The sequence below is a fragment of the Penaeus chinensis genome, chromosome 28 (genome assembly GCF_019202785.1).
Source record: "Penaeus chinensis breed Huanghai No. 1 chromosome 28, ASM1920278v2, whole genome shotgun sequence".
Taxonomy (NCBI): domain Eukaryota; kingdom Metazoa; phylum Arthropoda; class Malacostraca; order Decapoda; family Penaeidae; genus Penaeus; species Penaeus chinensis.
The window spans coordinates 5,205,620-5,220,430 of record NC_061846.1 but is presented as its reverse complement, the minus strand read 5'-3'; the positions used below and the strand labels follow the sequence as shown (position 1 = coordinate 5,220,430).

General features: G+C 42.4%; 1 protein-coding gene across 1 annotated transcript in view; it reads left to right on the top strand.

The window, feature by feature from the left end:
- Positions 1-14,811, top strand: part of LOC125040171 (homeobox protein ceh-33-like) — a 37,204-nt gene that overhangs the window by 20,810 nt on the left and 1,583 nt on the right. The window contains exon 3 of the mRNA XM_047634709.1: positions 14,440-14,811. This exon is cut by the window's right edge and continues 1,583 nt beyond it. Coding sequence (XP_047490665.1) covers positions 14,440-14,785 — 346 coding nt within the window. The 3' untranslated portion in view covers positions 14,786-14,811. The remainder of the gene's footprint in view (positions 1-14,439) is intronic.

Genomic DNA, 14,811 nt, shown 5'->3' with positions numbered 1-14,811 from the left:
GCAAGGATAATGATGATAATGATGATAATGAAGATAATGACGACGACGATGATGCTAATAATGATGATGATAATAACGATAATGATGATGATAATAACGATAATGATGATAACAAAAACCCCATGAGTTGTTCCGTCACGCGTGAATGTCTCATATATCATTCTACCATAAATCTTTCTGCCATGAGTCACTCTGCCATGATGTAAAACCGACCGCAGCGATTCCTTGACTCCACCCGAGGAAAAGTAAATATATGTATATAACAAATCCCTTTCTCTTCCTGTCCTCTCTTTTTCTCTTCCTTCTTCCCATGTCCCTCTTTCCCCCCTACTCCATCTCTCCCTCCTTCCTTCATATTTCCTTCTTCCTTCTCCTTTCCTCCCTATCCCCTAACCTCAATCCTTCTCATCCTTCTCTCTTCCAACCTTATATCTTCCCTCCTTTTTCACTTCCCTCCTTTCTCTCTTCCCTCCTTTCTCTCTTCCCTCCTTCTCTATTCCCTCCTTTCTCTTCCTCTTTCCTCTCCTCCTAACCCCCTCCCCAGTCCTCCCTTCCTACTCCCCCATCTCCCTTATCCCTCCTTCCTTCCCCCCTCCTCCCTCCCACTTACCCCCCCCCTCCTCCCTCCTCCCTCTCTCCTACTTCCCCTTGCCTTTATCCCTCTCTCCCTCCCTCCTATTCCGTCTATCTTTCCCTTCCCCTTCCTCCCTCCCTCCTATTTCCCCCAACTACTCCCCCTTCCTCCCTTCCTCCCTCCTCCCTCCCTCTTTCCACCCTCCTTCTTATCCCTCCCTCCTTACCCTCCCTCCCTCCTTACCCTCCTTACTCTCCCTCCATACCCTCCCTCCCTCCCTCCCTCCTTACCCTCCTTCCCTCCCTCCTTACCCTCCTTACCCTCCTTTTACTCCCCTTATCCCTCTCTCTCTCCCTCTCTCCCTCTCTCCCTCTCTCCCTCCCTCCCTCCCCCACTCCTCCCCCCCACATGTGCATCTCGAGCTCACTTATGACGGTGGTACTCCCGGTCTCAAATTACTCCGGAGTGAGAATGATTAATCGTCTTGGAGTAAATTAACAAGCGACAACAGACGGATTCGAACGTGAGAAACTCCTGCTTTGGGGGGGGGGTGGAGGGGGGGGATGGGGGGAGGATGGGGAGGAAGGAGGTGTGGAGGGAGGGAAAGGGAGGAAGGAGGTGTGGAAGAGGGGAAATGGAGGAAGGAGGAGGAGGAGGAAGGCGATGGGGAGGGAGGGGAAAAGAGGAAAGATGAGGAGAGAGGAAAGGGAGGTGGGGGGGAGATGGGGAGGAAGGAGGTGTGGAAGAGGGGAAATGGAGGAAGGAGGAGGAGAGAGGAAAGGGAGGTGGGGGGGAGATGCGGAGGAAGGAGGTGTGGAAGAGGGGAAATGGAGGAAGGAGGAGGAGAGAGGAGAGGGAGGTGGGGGGAGATGGGGAGGGAGGGAAAGGGAGGAAGGAGGAGGAGAGAGGAAAGGGAGGTGTGGGGGGGGGGAGGAAGGAGGTGTGGAGGTAGGGAAAGGGAAGAAGGAGGAGGAGAGAGGAAAGGGAGGTGTGGGGAGATAGGGAGTAAGGAAATGGGAGTGGAAAGTGAGGTAGAGGGAAGGGAGGTAGGTGGAAGGAGGGGAAGGGGAGAGATAGGGTGGAAGAGAGAGGAGGAGAATGGACGTAGGGAGGGTGTAGGGAAGAGCAGAAGGATGGGGAGAGAGGATAGGCGGAGGGAAGGGGAGGGAGAAGGAGGGATGGGAAGGTAGAGCGAAAAAAAGGGTGAAGGTTGGGGATAAGATGGGACCGAGAGGATGAGAAAATGAAAATGAAAAGGAGGAAACAAAAAGAGAATAAAGGGAGAAAAGAAAAAGGAACGAAGCATGAGGTAGAGAGGGAGCGAAAGAGAGGGCGAAAGGAAGGCACAGAAAGAAGAGGTCTGGAACGGTAAAAAGAAAAGGAAAGAGAAAAGAAATAAACAATAAAAGATAAATATATGAACGAAAGAAGTGAACAAATATTAAAACAAAGAACAAAAAAAAGAAAAAAAAAAATATTGACATTCACAGAAAACGGGAGAAGTAGGATGACAGGGGAAACTCAACAAGAACTATATAAAACGCTTTCCAACAGGTATATTACAACATACCTATATTAATAAAGTAAAAATATGCACAGGTCATTTGACTATTTAGCCTTGTTTCTACCCACTAAAAGGCGTACATATATATATACAGATTGCGAAACAACAAAATACAACAGGATCTTTACATAGCCCATTTTGTGAGCAAAGAAAATGTAGTATGATTATGAGTAATAGCAGTGCATCGGATTCTGACCAAAATAAAATGATAATAATAATAAATAGAATGCATTAGGAACAGTCTCTCAGAATAATGTCGATTTGTGATGTGTAATGTGAGTGTATGTGCTATAAATATGGCCTATTATGTTGACGTTATGTTGCGTTCTTGGCTATGTTGTTTGGTGATATATATGTTGCTGCTTTTTTATGTTGCGCATTTATTGGAATTTATTTCATTTATTTTATTGTATTGTTTTTTATGGTTGTTGTTGTTGTTGTTGTTGTTGTTGTTTTAGCTGGGTTTTTTTTTTTTTGTATCGATCTTATTGTTTGTTATGAGCTTCGTTGGTAATTTTCCTGATGACAAAGGAATGATTATACAACACATAAGAAAATAGACTAATTTAGAGAGAAACTGGGAGACTCATGCCCTATCAGCGGCGCGCGAGAGAGGCAATGGCACCCCGGTATTGATCAGATTGCAAGAGCAACGGAGAAACGACAAGAGACGTTCACAACATGAATAGACCTTGCAAGTGTCACGTCATCACCTCCTTTTTAGTTTGTTTATTGCACTGTCTGTTTATATCTGTCTGGCTCCTTTTCTTTATGTAGTTATTTCTCTCCCTTCTCTGTCTCTGCCTGTCTTTGTTTTGCTGGTCTTGCTTTCTCTTCCTTTCTTTCACTTTATCTCTCTCTCTCTCTATCTATCTATCTATCTATCTATCTATCTATCTATCTGTCTATTTATCTATCTCTTTCTCACTCTACCTCTCCCTCTCTCCCTTCTTCCCATTCCCTTCCTCCCTCTCTCGTTATATTTCTACTTTTATCTCATTATCTCTCCTCTTTTTTATCAGTTTATCCTTCTTTCTATCTATTTATTTCCCTCTCCTCCCCCCCTCTCTCTCTTTCGCTCTCTCTCTCTCTCTCTCTCTCTCTCTCTCTCTCTCTCTCTCTCTCTCTCTCTCTCTCTCTCTCTCTCTCTCTCTCTCTCTCTCTCTCTCCCTCTCTCTCTCTCTGTCCCTCTCTCCCTCTCTCCCTCTCCCTCACCCTCTCCCTCTCTCTGTCCCTCTCTCCCTCTCTCCCTCTCCCTCACCCTCTCCCACTCCCTCTCTCCCTCTCTCCCTCTCTCCCGCTCCCTCTCCCTCTCCTTCTCTTCCTTTCCCTCTCTCCCTCTCTCCCAAAGCTTCAAAAGGCCTCTTGGGGAAGGCAGCTCCGACAGAACACGACCCTGATTTATCGAATCGCCGGACAGCAGTGCCGTTTGCTTTGTGATATATTGGCAATTACATTATTCTCGAGTTGCTGTGATGAATGTTAGTGTTCAGGCGGAGAGCTCGGGGGGGTTTTAGGCGAAGGCCAAGAGCGAGAGAGAGAGAGAGAGAGATGTTTAGAAAAGGAAAAGGAGAAGAATAAAAAAAGCGAGGAGAAAAGGGAATGGTAAAAGGAAATAGCAAAAAGATGAAAAACACAAATAAGGGGGAAAGAGATATAGGAATATGGTGGATAAAACAAAATGGGGGGAAAGATTATAAGACTATGGTGGATGATGTGGAAGACGGATTTTTAAAAAAAAGTGGAGGGAGGGAGGTTTCAAAGACAGAGATGAATGGATGAATTTATGTTGGCTGTGAAATTATGTGGATGGTAGCGTTAATTGTTTTTTTTTTTTTTTGTGGTCATGTTTAATTATCCGTTGCAACGGGTATGATGACAATAAATATAGATAGATAGATAGATAGAGTATGTGTGTGTGGGGGGGGGGTATATACATTATATAAACATAGACAGGTAACTATGTAGATATATTCTTAGCAACGAGTAATTAAATTTGTTTCACTAACAAGCAGATACCATTTTCTATTCATCACAATTCGCGATGTGATGTTTGTAATTATCATGATCACATTAGTGCTGTAATTCTAATCATTCATAATATCAAACACAATTAAATTTTTCTGCGCATCAATAGCTTTTAGGTGACGACTTAATTGCATTATTCTGAATTAATTAATGCAGAATAATTGTTTTTGCTAAAAATAATTGCCTTTTTGTAGCTATTAATGCAATATTCATTTACGGTGTGTAATTCAAATACCTATTTTATATAATATATTAGTTTCTGTTAACTCGTTGACTGATGGCGATTTAGTGTTAGAAATAGAAAAAAAAATAGTGAAGACATGGTTTTTCATGTTTAATTGTATGCTTTTGGTATATTTCAAATTCTCTATGTTCTAAACTTATTGCCTTTTTTTAAAAATCGTACGTCATTTTTCAAATAAGTATTTTCATATTTTCCCACTGATTTCGTCTATTTTATCCTATTCGACATTTCCTCCGTGTTTTTTCTATCTCCTATTTTATCCCCGTTTGCTATTTCCCGGTCTCCTCTGCCTCCTCTCCGTCCCTCGTCTCCCTTGCCACATAATCAGGCAGGGTTGTTGTTAGTCATATTTTGTTGTGTTTGTAACGACCTTTTTTGAAGACTCGGAGATATGTTACTTATTTTGTATTTCCTTGTTTTTTTTTGTTTGTTTGTTTTTTTGTTTACTGGTTTATGCATTTGGTTCTGTTCGTTTACATTTGTTTGATTTATTTCTTGCGTTTTTTGTTTTGTTTTGTTTTTTTATATGAGTCTCTTAACTTAGATAAGGGGTTTGTGATGCCAGACGCACACGCATGATTTTTTGTATTTTCTTTTTTTTCAAATCGGAATTAGGACTGAGTTTATAAAATGTCAAAAATGCAACCGGTCGTCAATTGATACATTTATATTTCGCATATCTACAACAGATCGGCACCTATGTATCCTAAAAGATAATTATTTTCACAGCAGATAAAACCCGTATCACCTTTCACTAGACGGAAGATATATCTAGAAGAAAAAGCACCGTTTTTATATCAATTTCCTTCTGGCAGTTTTCCCTCGCACTAAAAATCAGCCTCCAGTGCTAGAGACCGCGTTCGAACGCCCTCGTTTCCCCCCCACCGGCCCAGACTACGGCCTCGGCTCCGGAGCCCACCTCCTTCGATTCCTTCCCAGCGCCAGCAAACACGTACCAAAATCAAAGCACTCGACGCACACTTCCACACTCGCAAGACTCAATTCAGAATGTTTCGGAGTGACAAGATAAGAATTCTCCTCTCGACCTGAGCATTCGGAGAGCGCTGGCCACCGCCCTGGGTACCTTCCCACTCTCCTTTGGCGGGTAGTGAAGTATCAGGTTCCCCCTCTTATGACTTGCTGTTACTTTAATTAAAACACGAGTAAGCTGAGCTCGTCTCCAGCTCTCCCCCCTCGCTTGAGAGAGAGAGAGAGCTCTTGTTTGTAAATTATTGTCAGAGCTCTAAGGACATTTCCTTCGTTGGAGCTGTTTTTTTTTTTTTAGTAGTATTATCATTATTTCCGCAGAGGGATATGTTTTTTTTTTATGTATACTATTATATAAAGATACAGATATAGATACAAAATATACGCATATATACTTAGATAGATAGACAAATACACAAAATTGACAGACAGACGAATAGACAGGTAGGCAATGGACGGACAGAAGGATAGACTTAAAGACAAATGAACAGACAGGATAGACGAATAGACAAATTTAAAGACAGGCGGATAGACAGAGACGCGATAAACTGATATAGATGTGCATGTGCCTATATACACAGCACATTCTCTTTGTACATAAATATATGCGGATACATAAACAAATACGAAGCAATATCGAACTCATTCAAACTAGATGGATTATTTAATTAACGTTTAATTGGATATCAGAGCTTATCTCTTACGCAAACAACTACAGATTATCTTTAATGATGAAGTGAAATGGGCGCTTGATATAAAATCTCATATCACTGACTTCACGCAAAAGAGATCCGTGAGTGAGCGTGCCTCAAAGTGGATATAAATAGGTTGTTAAAAATGAAACGCGGATATATATTCATTTTGGGAAATGATATTTAGAAGGACTTACGTTACGAAAGGGTTTGGATATCGTTATTCTTGTTGGTGTTAGTGTCATTGTGTATTGGTATTTAGCATTTGTGATATTTTTTTTTTCAGTCTGGAAGAAGGACTGTTTATTGTTATATTTTTTCTAAAGGGATACAGATACACACACACACACACACACACACACACACACACACACACACACACACACACACACACACACACACACACACACATCCAAACGCATACACACACATATGCACACATTCACACATACGCGCATATACGCAGAAACACAGAGAAAGGAGAGCAACAGATAGACAGGCAGAGAAAAGAAAATTAAGAAAGGGATAGAGAAAAAGACAGAGGAGACAAAAAAAAACCACAAAGACGGAGAAAGACACACAAATTGAGACAAGGAAAAAAACACAGAGTCAGGGTAAGATAAAATAAGTGATACAAGGACAAAACAAAAATAGAGAGAGACAATAATATGAAGAAAACAGATAGAGAAATAGAAAAATAATAGGCAGATACATGTGAAAAATAACAATTACAACAGAAAGATAAAAATCTAGAATGAAAAAAATCCCAAAATAGAAGGAAGGACAAAGAGGGAAGCCAAAGCGAGAGGGGGGGAGAAAGGACGGGGAGGGAGGGGAGGAGAAGAGGGGAGAGGGAGGGGAGGAGAAGAGGGGAGAGGGAGAGGAGGAGAAGAGGGGAGAGGGAGGGGAGGAGAAGAGGGGAGAGGGAGGGGAGGAAGGACGGCGAGGGAGGGGAGGAAGGACGGGGATGGAGGGGATAAGAAGAAGGGAGAGGGAGAGGAGGAGAAGAAGGGAGAGGGAAGAAGGACGGCGAGGGAGGGGAGGAGAAGAGTAGAGAGGGAGGGGAGCACAAAAGGAAGGAGGAGGAACCTGCAGAGGAGAGGGGAAAGGGGAGGAGGGTTATCTAGAAGGGAATAAGAGGGGAATAAGAAAATCTAGAGGGAGTATTTAGAAAAAAAATCCGAGAGGGAGAAAAAATAGCATCTTCAAAGGACACTAGAACCTACAGGAGACTTCGAGGGGAAAATTAGCGTCTAGAAGAAAAAAATATCCTAGAAAGAGTATCTCAAAGGATCCTAGACGGAGAAACTGACTATCTAGAAAGGACACTAGAGGGGAGTAGTGCTTTAAAGGGAACCTAGAGGAGGACCTAGATGGGAGGAGGAGGAGGAGGAGGAGAAGGAAGAGGAGGAGGAGGAGGAGGAGGAGAGGAAGGAAGAGTAGGAGGAGGAGGAGGAGAAGGAGGAGGAGGAGGAGGAGGAAGAGGAGGAAGAGGAGGAGAAGGAAGAGGAGGAGGAGGTGGAGGAGGAGGAGGAGGAGGAAGAGGAAGAGGAGGAAGAGGAGGAGGAGGAGGAGGAGGAGGAGGAGGAAAAAGACGAGGAGGAAGAAGAAGAGGAGGAGAAGGAGATGGGGGGGAGGGGGGGTCGTGAGGGGTCCTGAGAGGTCGTGACATGTGTTGTGGCATAGCATAACACGCGGCGGATAAGGTAACAGCCCTGATAAATCATCGGTAGCCCTGAAAAGAACGCCCTGAACGTGGCCTTTGGAATTCCTGTCCCTGATTTTTTTTTTCTTTTTTTTTTCTTTTTTTATTATTATCATTATTATTTTTTTTCTTTTTTTTTTTTTTTTACTGGCCTGGATTCACTTTTGATCATTGATTTAATTGATTTTTAATAATGGGAGAAAAAATGACGAGGGGGAGGATATTAATTGGTTGTAAGAGTTTTGATAGCGAAATCATGCATAGGATAAATATGATTGAAATGATGGAGGCAAAGGTAATAAAAAGGATAATAATAATGACAATAATAATAATAATAATAATAATGATACTTATAGAAATAGTAATAATAACAATAGTAATAGTAACAATGACGATGATGATAATAATAATAATAATAATAATATTAATAGCAATAGTAATAGCAGTAATGATGATAATAATGGTAATAATAATGATAATAATAACATTATTATTATTGTTCTACTACTACTACTACTACTATAATGATAATAATGATGATGATAATTATATTAATAATAACAAAAACAACAAAGCCACAATAATAGTGATAATGATAGCGACAATAAATTAACAAACGACAACACGCCAGTTACCTTAGCCTCATTATTTCGAACTCCCCCACATTTATTACCAAAGTTAACCACACATATATTAAGTATTCAGGCAAAAAAAAAAAAAAAAAAATTCTGACATAACTCTCAAATTTCTTTATGGCATTTCCGTTGTGCTGGAGATTAATGCTTTCTTTAAGGTCTTATTAATAAGTATAATTTTGGATTTTTCTTTCTCGCTCTTTCGTTTTTTGTTTTTTGTTGTTGTTTTTGTTTTTTTTGTTTTTTGTGTGTTTATGAATTTGAGATAATGGATGATTACTTGTGTATATTTCTTTGTCTTTTTCTTTCTCTCTTTTATTGTCATTCTGTCTATCTGTAGATCCTAATCTATTTATCTATTGATCTGAATCTATCTATGTGTCTGGTCGTCTGTCTATTGATCTGTGTATGTATGTATGTATGTGTATGTATCTGTCTAACTGCCTGCGAGTGTGTCTGTCTATATATATATTTCTACCTATCTCTCTATCTATCGTCTCTGTTCCCCTTTGTATCCCTTTATCCGTGTATCTAATATGTAGATAGAAAAAAAAAATAAAAAAAATATGTAGCTTGCCAGATCGATGGACAGAGATAAGAGAAACGGAGACACAGACGCATATGCAAATTGATACACGAACATAATATAAGTGAATAGTCTGCACATGTATCTTAATGTATCATTTACATGTCCATATCTCACTCTTCCTACTTTATCTACGTCCTTATCTCTTCCTCCCTCGGCGCCACGTGCATTTAAGACACATTAACAGGAAGGGCTAAATACTTACTGTTTCCTTACGGCCGTTTTCAAAGTCTCCCGAACAGGAAACTGCCCCGACACTTGTGGTGACTTGTGGTGACGGAGTATGGTGTTAAAGTTTATGGTGTCGCAACCCCCTTAGACGGGTACCCCCTTGGGCACGCACCCCTTGGGATCCCTTTGGCTTTTTTGCCTCGGGGACCTTAGGGAAGATGCTTCTGGATAAGGAGGGTTTTTTCGAGTTAATGATGTGTTCTTGTTCCTGTTGTTGTTGTTTTTTTGTTTTCATTGTTAGCTTTTTTTATGTTGGTTTTGTTGTTTTATTGTTATTTTTTGTTGTTTAAATGGTGTTTTGTTGTTTAAGAGGTGTTTATTCTTGGATCTTTGTTATTTTACTTATGGTTCTCGTAGATATCTTTAACGTCTATCACAAATAAATCATATCAACTCGAGAAACAAGGACACCATTTGAAGTCCCAGCAAACCAAAAATAAAACTTTCATACACCTCTCTCTCTCTCTCGCTAAACATCGAATAAACAAAAAAAAAAAAAAAACGGAAAGGAGACCACACAAAGACAAAAAAAAGAGACAGGAAGTGAAAGGAAAGGAGAGGAATCCAAGAGAGGTTGCCGTGGACTTAGAACCCAGTGCCAGTGTTGAACAGGTGGCACCAGGGCCAAACCATGCGCTTAGACGGGAAGGCATCGACATGAATTAAAGGGTGTTGGTTGGGTTATGTATTGCTGGATTCCATACGCCTGCATATTAGATTATGGTATATGGATGGATAGATAGATAGATAGATAGAATATAAAGACATATAGATAGGTAGACTATGAAATGGATAGATGTGTTAAAGTGGACTGATGTGTGTGTGTGTGTGTGTGTGTGTGTGTGTGTGTGTGTGTGTGTGTGTGTGTGGTTACAAGTGCGTCCGCATGTGTGCATGTATTTAAAAGCGCGCATATGCATACATAAAACACAAACTTAGAAAATACTCTCTCCCAAACACATGCTACAGAGCAAACACCCAAGTGAACAGACAGCATATAAGGGCATTAAGGCGCATATTAGGATGCCACAGAACAATTTCTTCAGAGCGTGGTTTCGCCCCAAGGCACAAAAAACCGGGCCAGTGCCAGGGTAAGGCTGGGAGGGGGTGGGGGCCAGTGCCACAGGGGTCGGCCATATATCAGCTCAGATGGTGCGTGAGTGCCGCTGTCATGGGGGAAGGGAGGGAGGGGGTAGGGTGGCAGTAGGGGAGGATGAGGACAGGGGCAGGGGGTGAGGGGTGGGGGTTAGAGGTGACGGGTGAGGGACAGGGGGTGAGGGTGGATGTAGGGGGGGTGGGGGGTTAAGGGTGGTCCTGGGGTGGGTGGGTAAGGGGGTAGGGTAAGGGTAAGGGTGAGGGAACTGAGGGTAGAAAGTCGGGGGGGGGGGGGGGGGGCACACACGCACCACTTACGACTGTATCCAAAGCTAGCTATTATTGTGACCGAGTCTGTTTGTAGAAAGGGTGCTTGCCTGCTTCCCTGCTTGCCTGCTTGATTGAGGCCAAAACACCGTCTCGTCTTGCTGTACCTATTTGCAACGAATCGTATAATGCAGTGGCCATTGAGGACGGAGTGCTTGAGATTCTGCTTGCGATAGAGTGCTTGCTTGCTCCTGATGACTGCCTATGTGCGGCAAAAAAATAAGATATTTACATAAAACGCTACAGCGACTGTTTATTATAGAATGACCCTCTTGTCGGCGGACTAATACTTTTCAAGACTCTATTGCTTGCTTGCTTGCGATGCTATCTGTGCCAATTTAAATGGTGTTACATCTCTTTATTTAGTCTCTGCGTAAGGGATTAAGAATGCACTATTCGGTATTATCCAACAAGCGAACCAAGGAAGCAAACTCCCTCCCCCCCGATGATCACTATATTATGCAAACTGTCGGCTTTATCATCTGTCATAACAACGTTGCAAGATACCGTCTTCGGCTTGGTCGTAGAGTCTGCCTATTTTACATAACATTGTCGAAGATAGATGGTCTTTAATCTCTCCCACTTCTTAGGGTCACGAGGATAATAATGATAATAACAAAAACATCCAGGCCTTTTGTGTCATAAACGAATCAAAACAAATGCTATCTATAAACTCCTCGTTGGGCAATGAAACAGAGAGAAGCCGCGTTCGAATCCACGCCTCGCGAACGCATACGGACGCAAGCTCATGGACGTCTACGCACGTACGTAAACAAAAAACACGTGAGGGAACAAAAACTATGTAAATGAGTTGGTTCAAGACTTAGAGAGGGGGAAAGAAGGGAATGGGCGGAGGAGAAAAAAAGAGAAGTTAGGATAGAGAAGAAAAGGATAGGGATAGGAGAACGAGACAGAAGATAGTGGACAAAAAATAAAACATGAAGGATTTTATTAACTATAAGAACTAGTAAAAGTACAAACAAAAGAGGATAGTAATAAGTGATACATAAGATAAATCTGAATAAAAGCAAGGAACGATTAATAATATAACATAAGAATATAAAACAAATTAAAGGGAAAGCGAGAAGGGGCAAGGAGGGCAATAAAGAGGGAAACGGAGGCATTTACTAACAGGTGCAAAAGGCAATTAGTGGTCGATGAGCGAAAGAACGAACACATGTTAGTTAGACACGTTTAAAAATCCGCATTCGTAATAGAGAAGTAAGCGAAAATGTATGAATGAGGAGACGAAGGAAGGGCGGAAATTCATACGAAAATGAATAAATATTAATTTTGATGAAAATAAAGATGAAGGAGGGAAAAATATACACGAATCAGGGAAGATAAAAAGATAAAAAAAAAGGGAGAACAAGAAGAAGGGAGAGGGGAAAATAGACAGAGAGGAGAAAGAAGAAAGCAAACGAAGGAAAGAGAAGACAAAAAGAGGAAACGGAGAAGGAAGAAAGGAGAACGGAAAAGGGAAGGAGGAGAGGAAAGGGGGGGGGAGAAGGACAGTCGCCTGCGGGCTGACTGATGTCCTATACACTCAGTTTACATGTAAGTGGCCAAAGTTTGAGCTGTCGCTGACCTTTTTGTGGTTGACCCCGGCCGTTCTGGGTCACCCCAGGCTTGATCTCGGCATTTTCCAATTTCTTCGGGTCACATGTGTTATCAGGTCACAGCGGGATGAGGCGCCAAGGCTTCAATGGGTTTACAAAAAGAAAATAATTGTTTATGTTTGAGTAACACACACACACGCCCACACACACACACACACACACACACACACACACACACACACACACACACACACACACACACACACACACACATATATATACACATGTGTGTGTGTGTACTGTACATGTACATCTTACTTCTTCTCCTCTCTTGCTTATTATTATTATCGTTGTTGTTAATATCATCATTATTATTATCATTACAATTACTATTGTTATCATTATTATAGTAATTGTCATCATTGCCATTTCTTCCTCCTCTTTCTCCTCATCCTACTTTTTCCTCCTTTTAATATTTTCCCTCCTCTTCCTCTTCATTATCATTCTTCCTCCTCTTTCTCCCCACTCTTCCTCCTCCGCCTCCTCCTCCTCCTCCTCCTCCTCCTCCTCCTCCTCCTCCTCCTCCTCCTCCTCCTCCTCCTCCTCCTCCTAAGCATCATCATCATCATCATCACCATCACCACCACCACCACCACCACCACCATCATCATCATCATCATCATCATCATCATCACCATCATCATCATCATCACCATCATCATCATCATCATCATCATTATCTTTCAGTTTTTCTTTTTCCTTATCTCATACTTCTATTTCTGCTTTTAGAACAAGTGTATCCTTGTGTAGTGTGGAATTGGGTGGTCCTTCTTTTAGTGCTTGAGAAATTAATTGGATTGTCAAATAGGAAAATATTTTCATGATTTATGGATCATAAGTTTAAGTGTTCAGAAGTGCGCTGGATTTATAATATTTGCTTAGATGCAAGTAAAATAAAACTGAAGAAAAGTGCGCCAGTTCCATCAGTATAATTATATATAATGCGATCTAAAAGACAGTGGTTAAGTGCATTTATAAATATCAAAAGCTCGTAATTGTTAAAACACTCAAACCACACTTTCCCCTTAAATAAACTATAATTTTCTTTCCCATTAAAAATTACGAATCTATGTCTCTAAGTTTAAATAAAAAAGTTATTCCACTTGCACTCTCCCGTGACCAGCCTCTGTGACGTAAATTAGTTATGTGGCTGGGGCAGAGACCAAGTTAATTAGTTATTGGAGGCTAAACTCACAGATTTATGTCGGGTCTCGTTAACCGCGCTGCCTCGATGGTAACCCAACCCGACACCCGACTCCCCCTTCGCAGCTCGCTCCTCCCGGTCACCGCATTGACTCTGACTTCGGCTTCGATTGTCATGAACATGATCGGCATTTTTTTGGTGTGAGAGTTTTATTTATGTTCGTATCTATGTTTGTATTCGATATGTGTTTTTTTTAATTGTTGGTTTATTCTGGTCCATGTGATTTAAAGAATCGGAAACTTTATAGATCATTAGCAAAAAGACGAAACAAAGGAAAAGAGAAGGAGAAAAAAATGTCCGCTCACAAGGTAACATTCCAATCTCATTTATGAACCTACAACGAACCATTCGAATGCGAACCGCGGGTGTAAAAGGGAACCTAGGGGTGACAGCGGGGATGCCAGGTTCGCCCAGGGAATGAGACACCGTCACTTTATTACCCTTAGATCCACCGTGCAAAGGGGACGAGATGGCACTCCCGCTCTTATGGAGAAATACGTGGAAATGTTGCCGCGCTGTCTCCTCCCTCCCGCGCCGCCATTGTTTTCTGGTCTGGTCTTATTCGCACTGCAGACGGCTGTTTTTATTCGCACTGCCGACGAATTTTTCTGGCATTCCTACCAGTTACGATTCATGTTTTCTCTTCTTTTCTTCGGTGTTTTCATTTTTTCCTGATTTTTTTTTTTTTTTCTGGCATTATTTGTGTGTCATCCCATGTGTTTGCTATTTGGGTTGATATTATACTTGGGTTGTAATTTGTGTTGAGGTGGTAAGGGGAGGGTCCACCGTCGTGTGCAAGTGTTTATTGCAAAGACATACAACCTGGAAGTAATTTCACGGCTATGACACCAAGAAGCGAAAGCATACGCGCTGTGTGTGCCCGTATCTTCGTTCCTAGCCTTTCCTCCGCCGCTAATGCCAACGTCTAATGTCCGCCTTGTATTGCAGAGACCTCCTCCTGGGCCCCCACGGCGACGCCTCCGTCATGTCGCACCACTTCGACCCGACCGGCCACGACATGCGGGCCATGTACGTCGCCAAGATGACCTACGACCCGACCAAGATGGGCTACGACCCGACCAAGATGGGCTACGACCCGAGCTTGGGGAGCGTGGCCCCCCGACACAACATGATGAAGCCGGACATGCTGGCGCAACACCTGAAGCCCGACGCCACGTCCCTCCTCCACCACTTCCCCAACATGGCCGCCGCCGCCGCCGCCTCCTACTCCTACCCGGGATACGACCCTTCGGCGCTGCAGGCGGTGACCACGGCGGTGCACCAGGAGATGTGAGGCCACACGGGCGCGCCGCGGAAGGG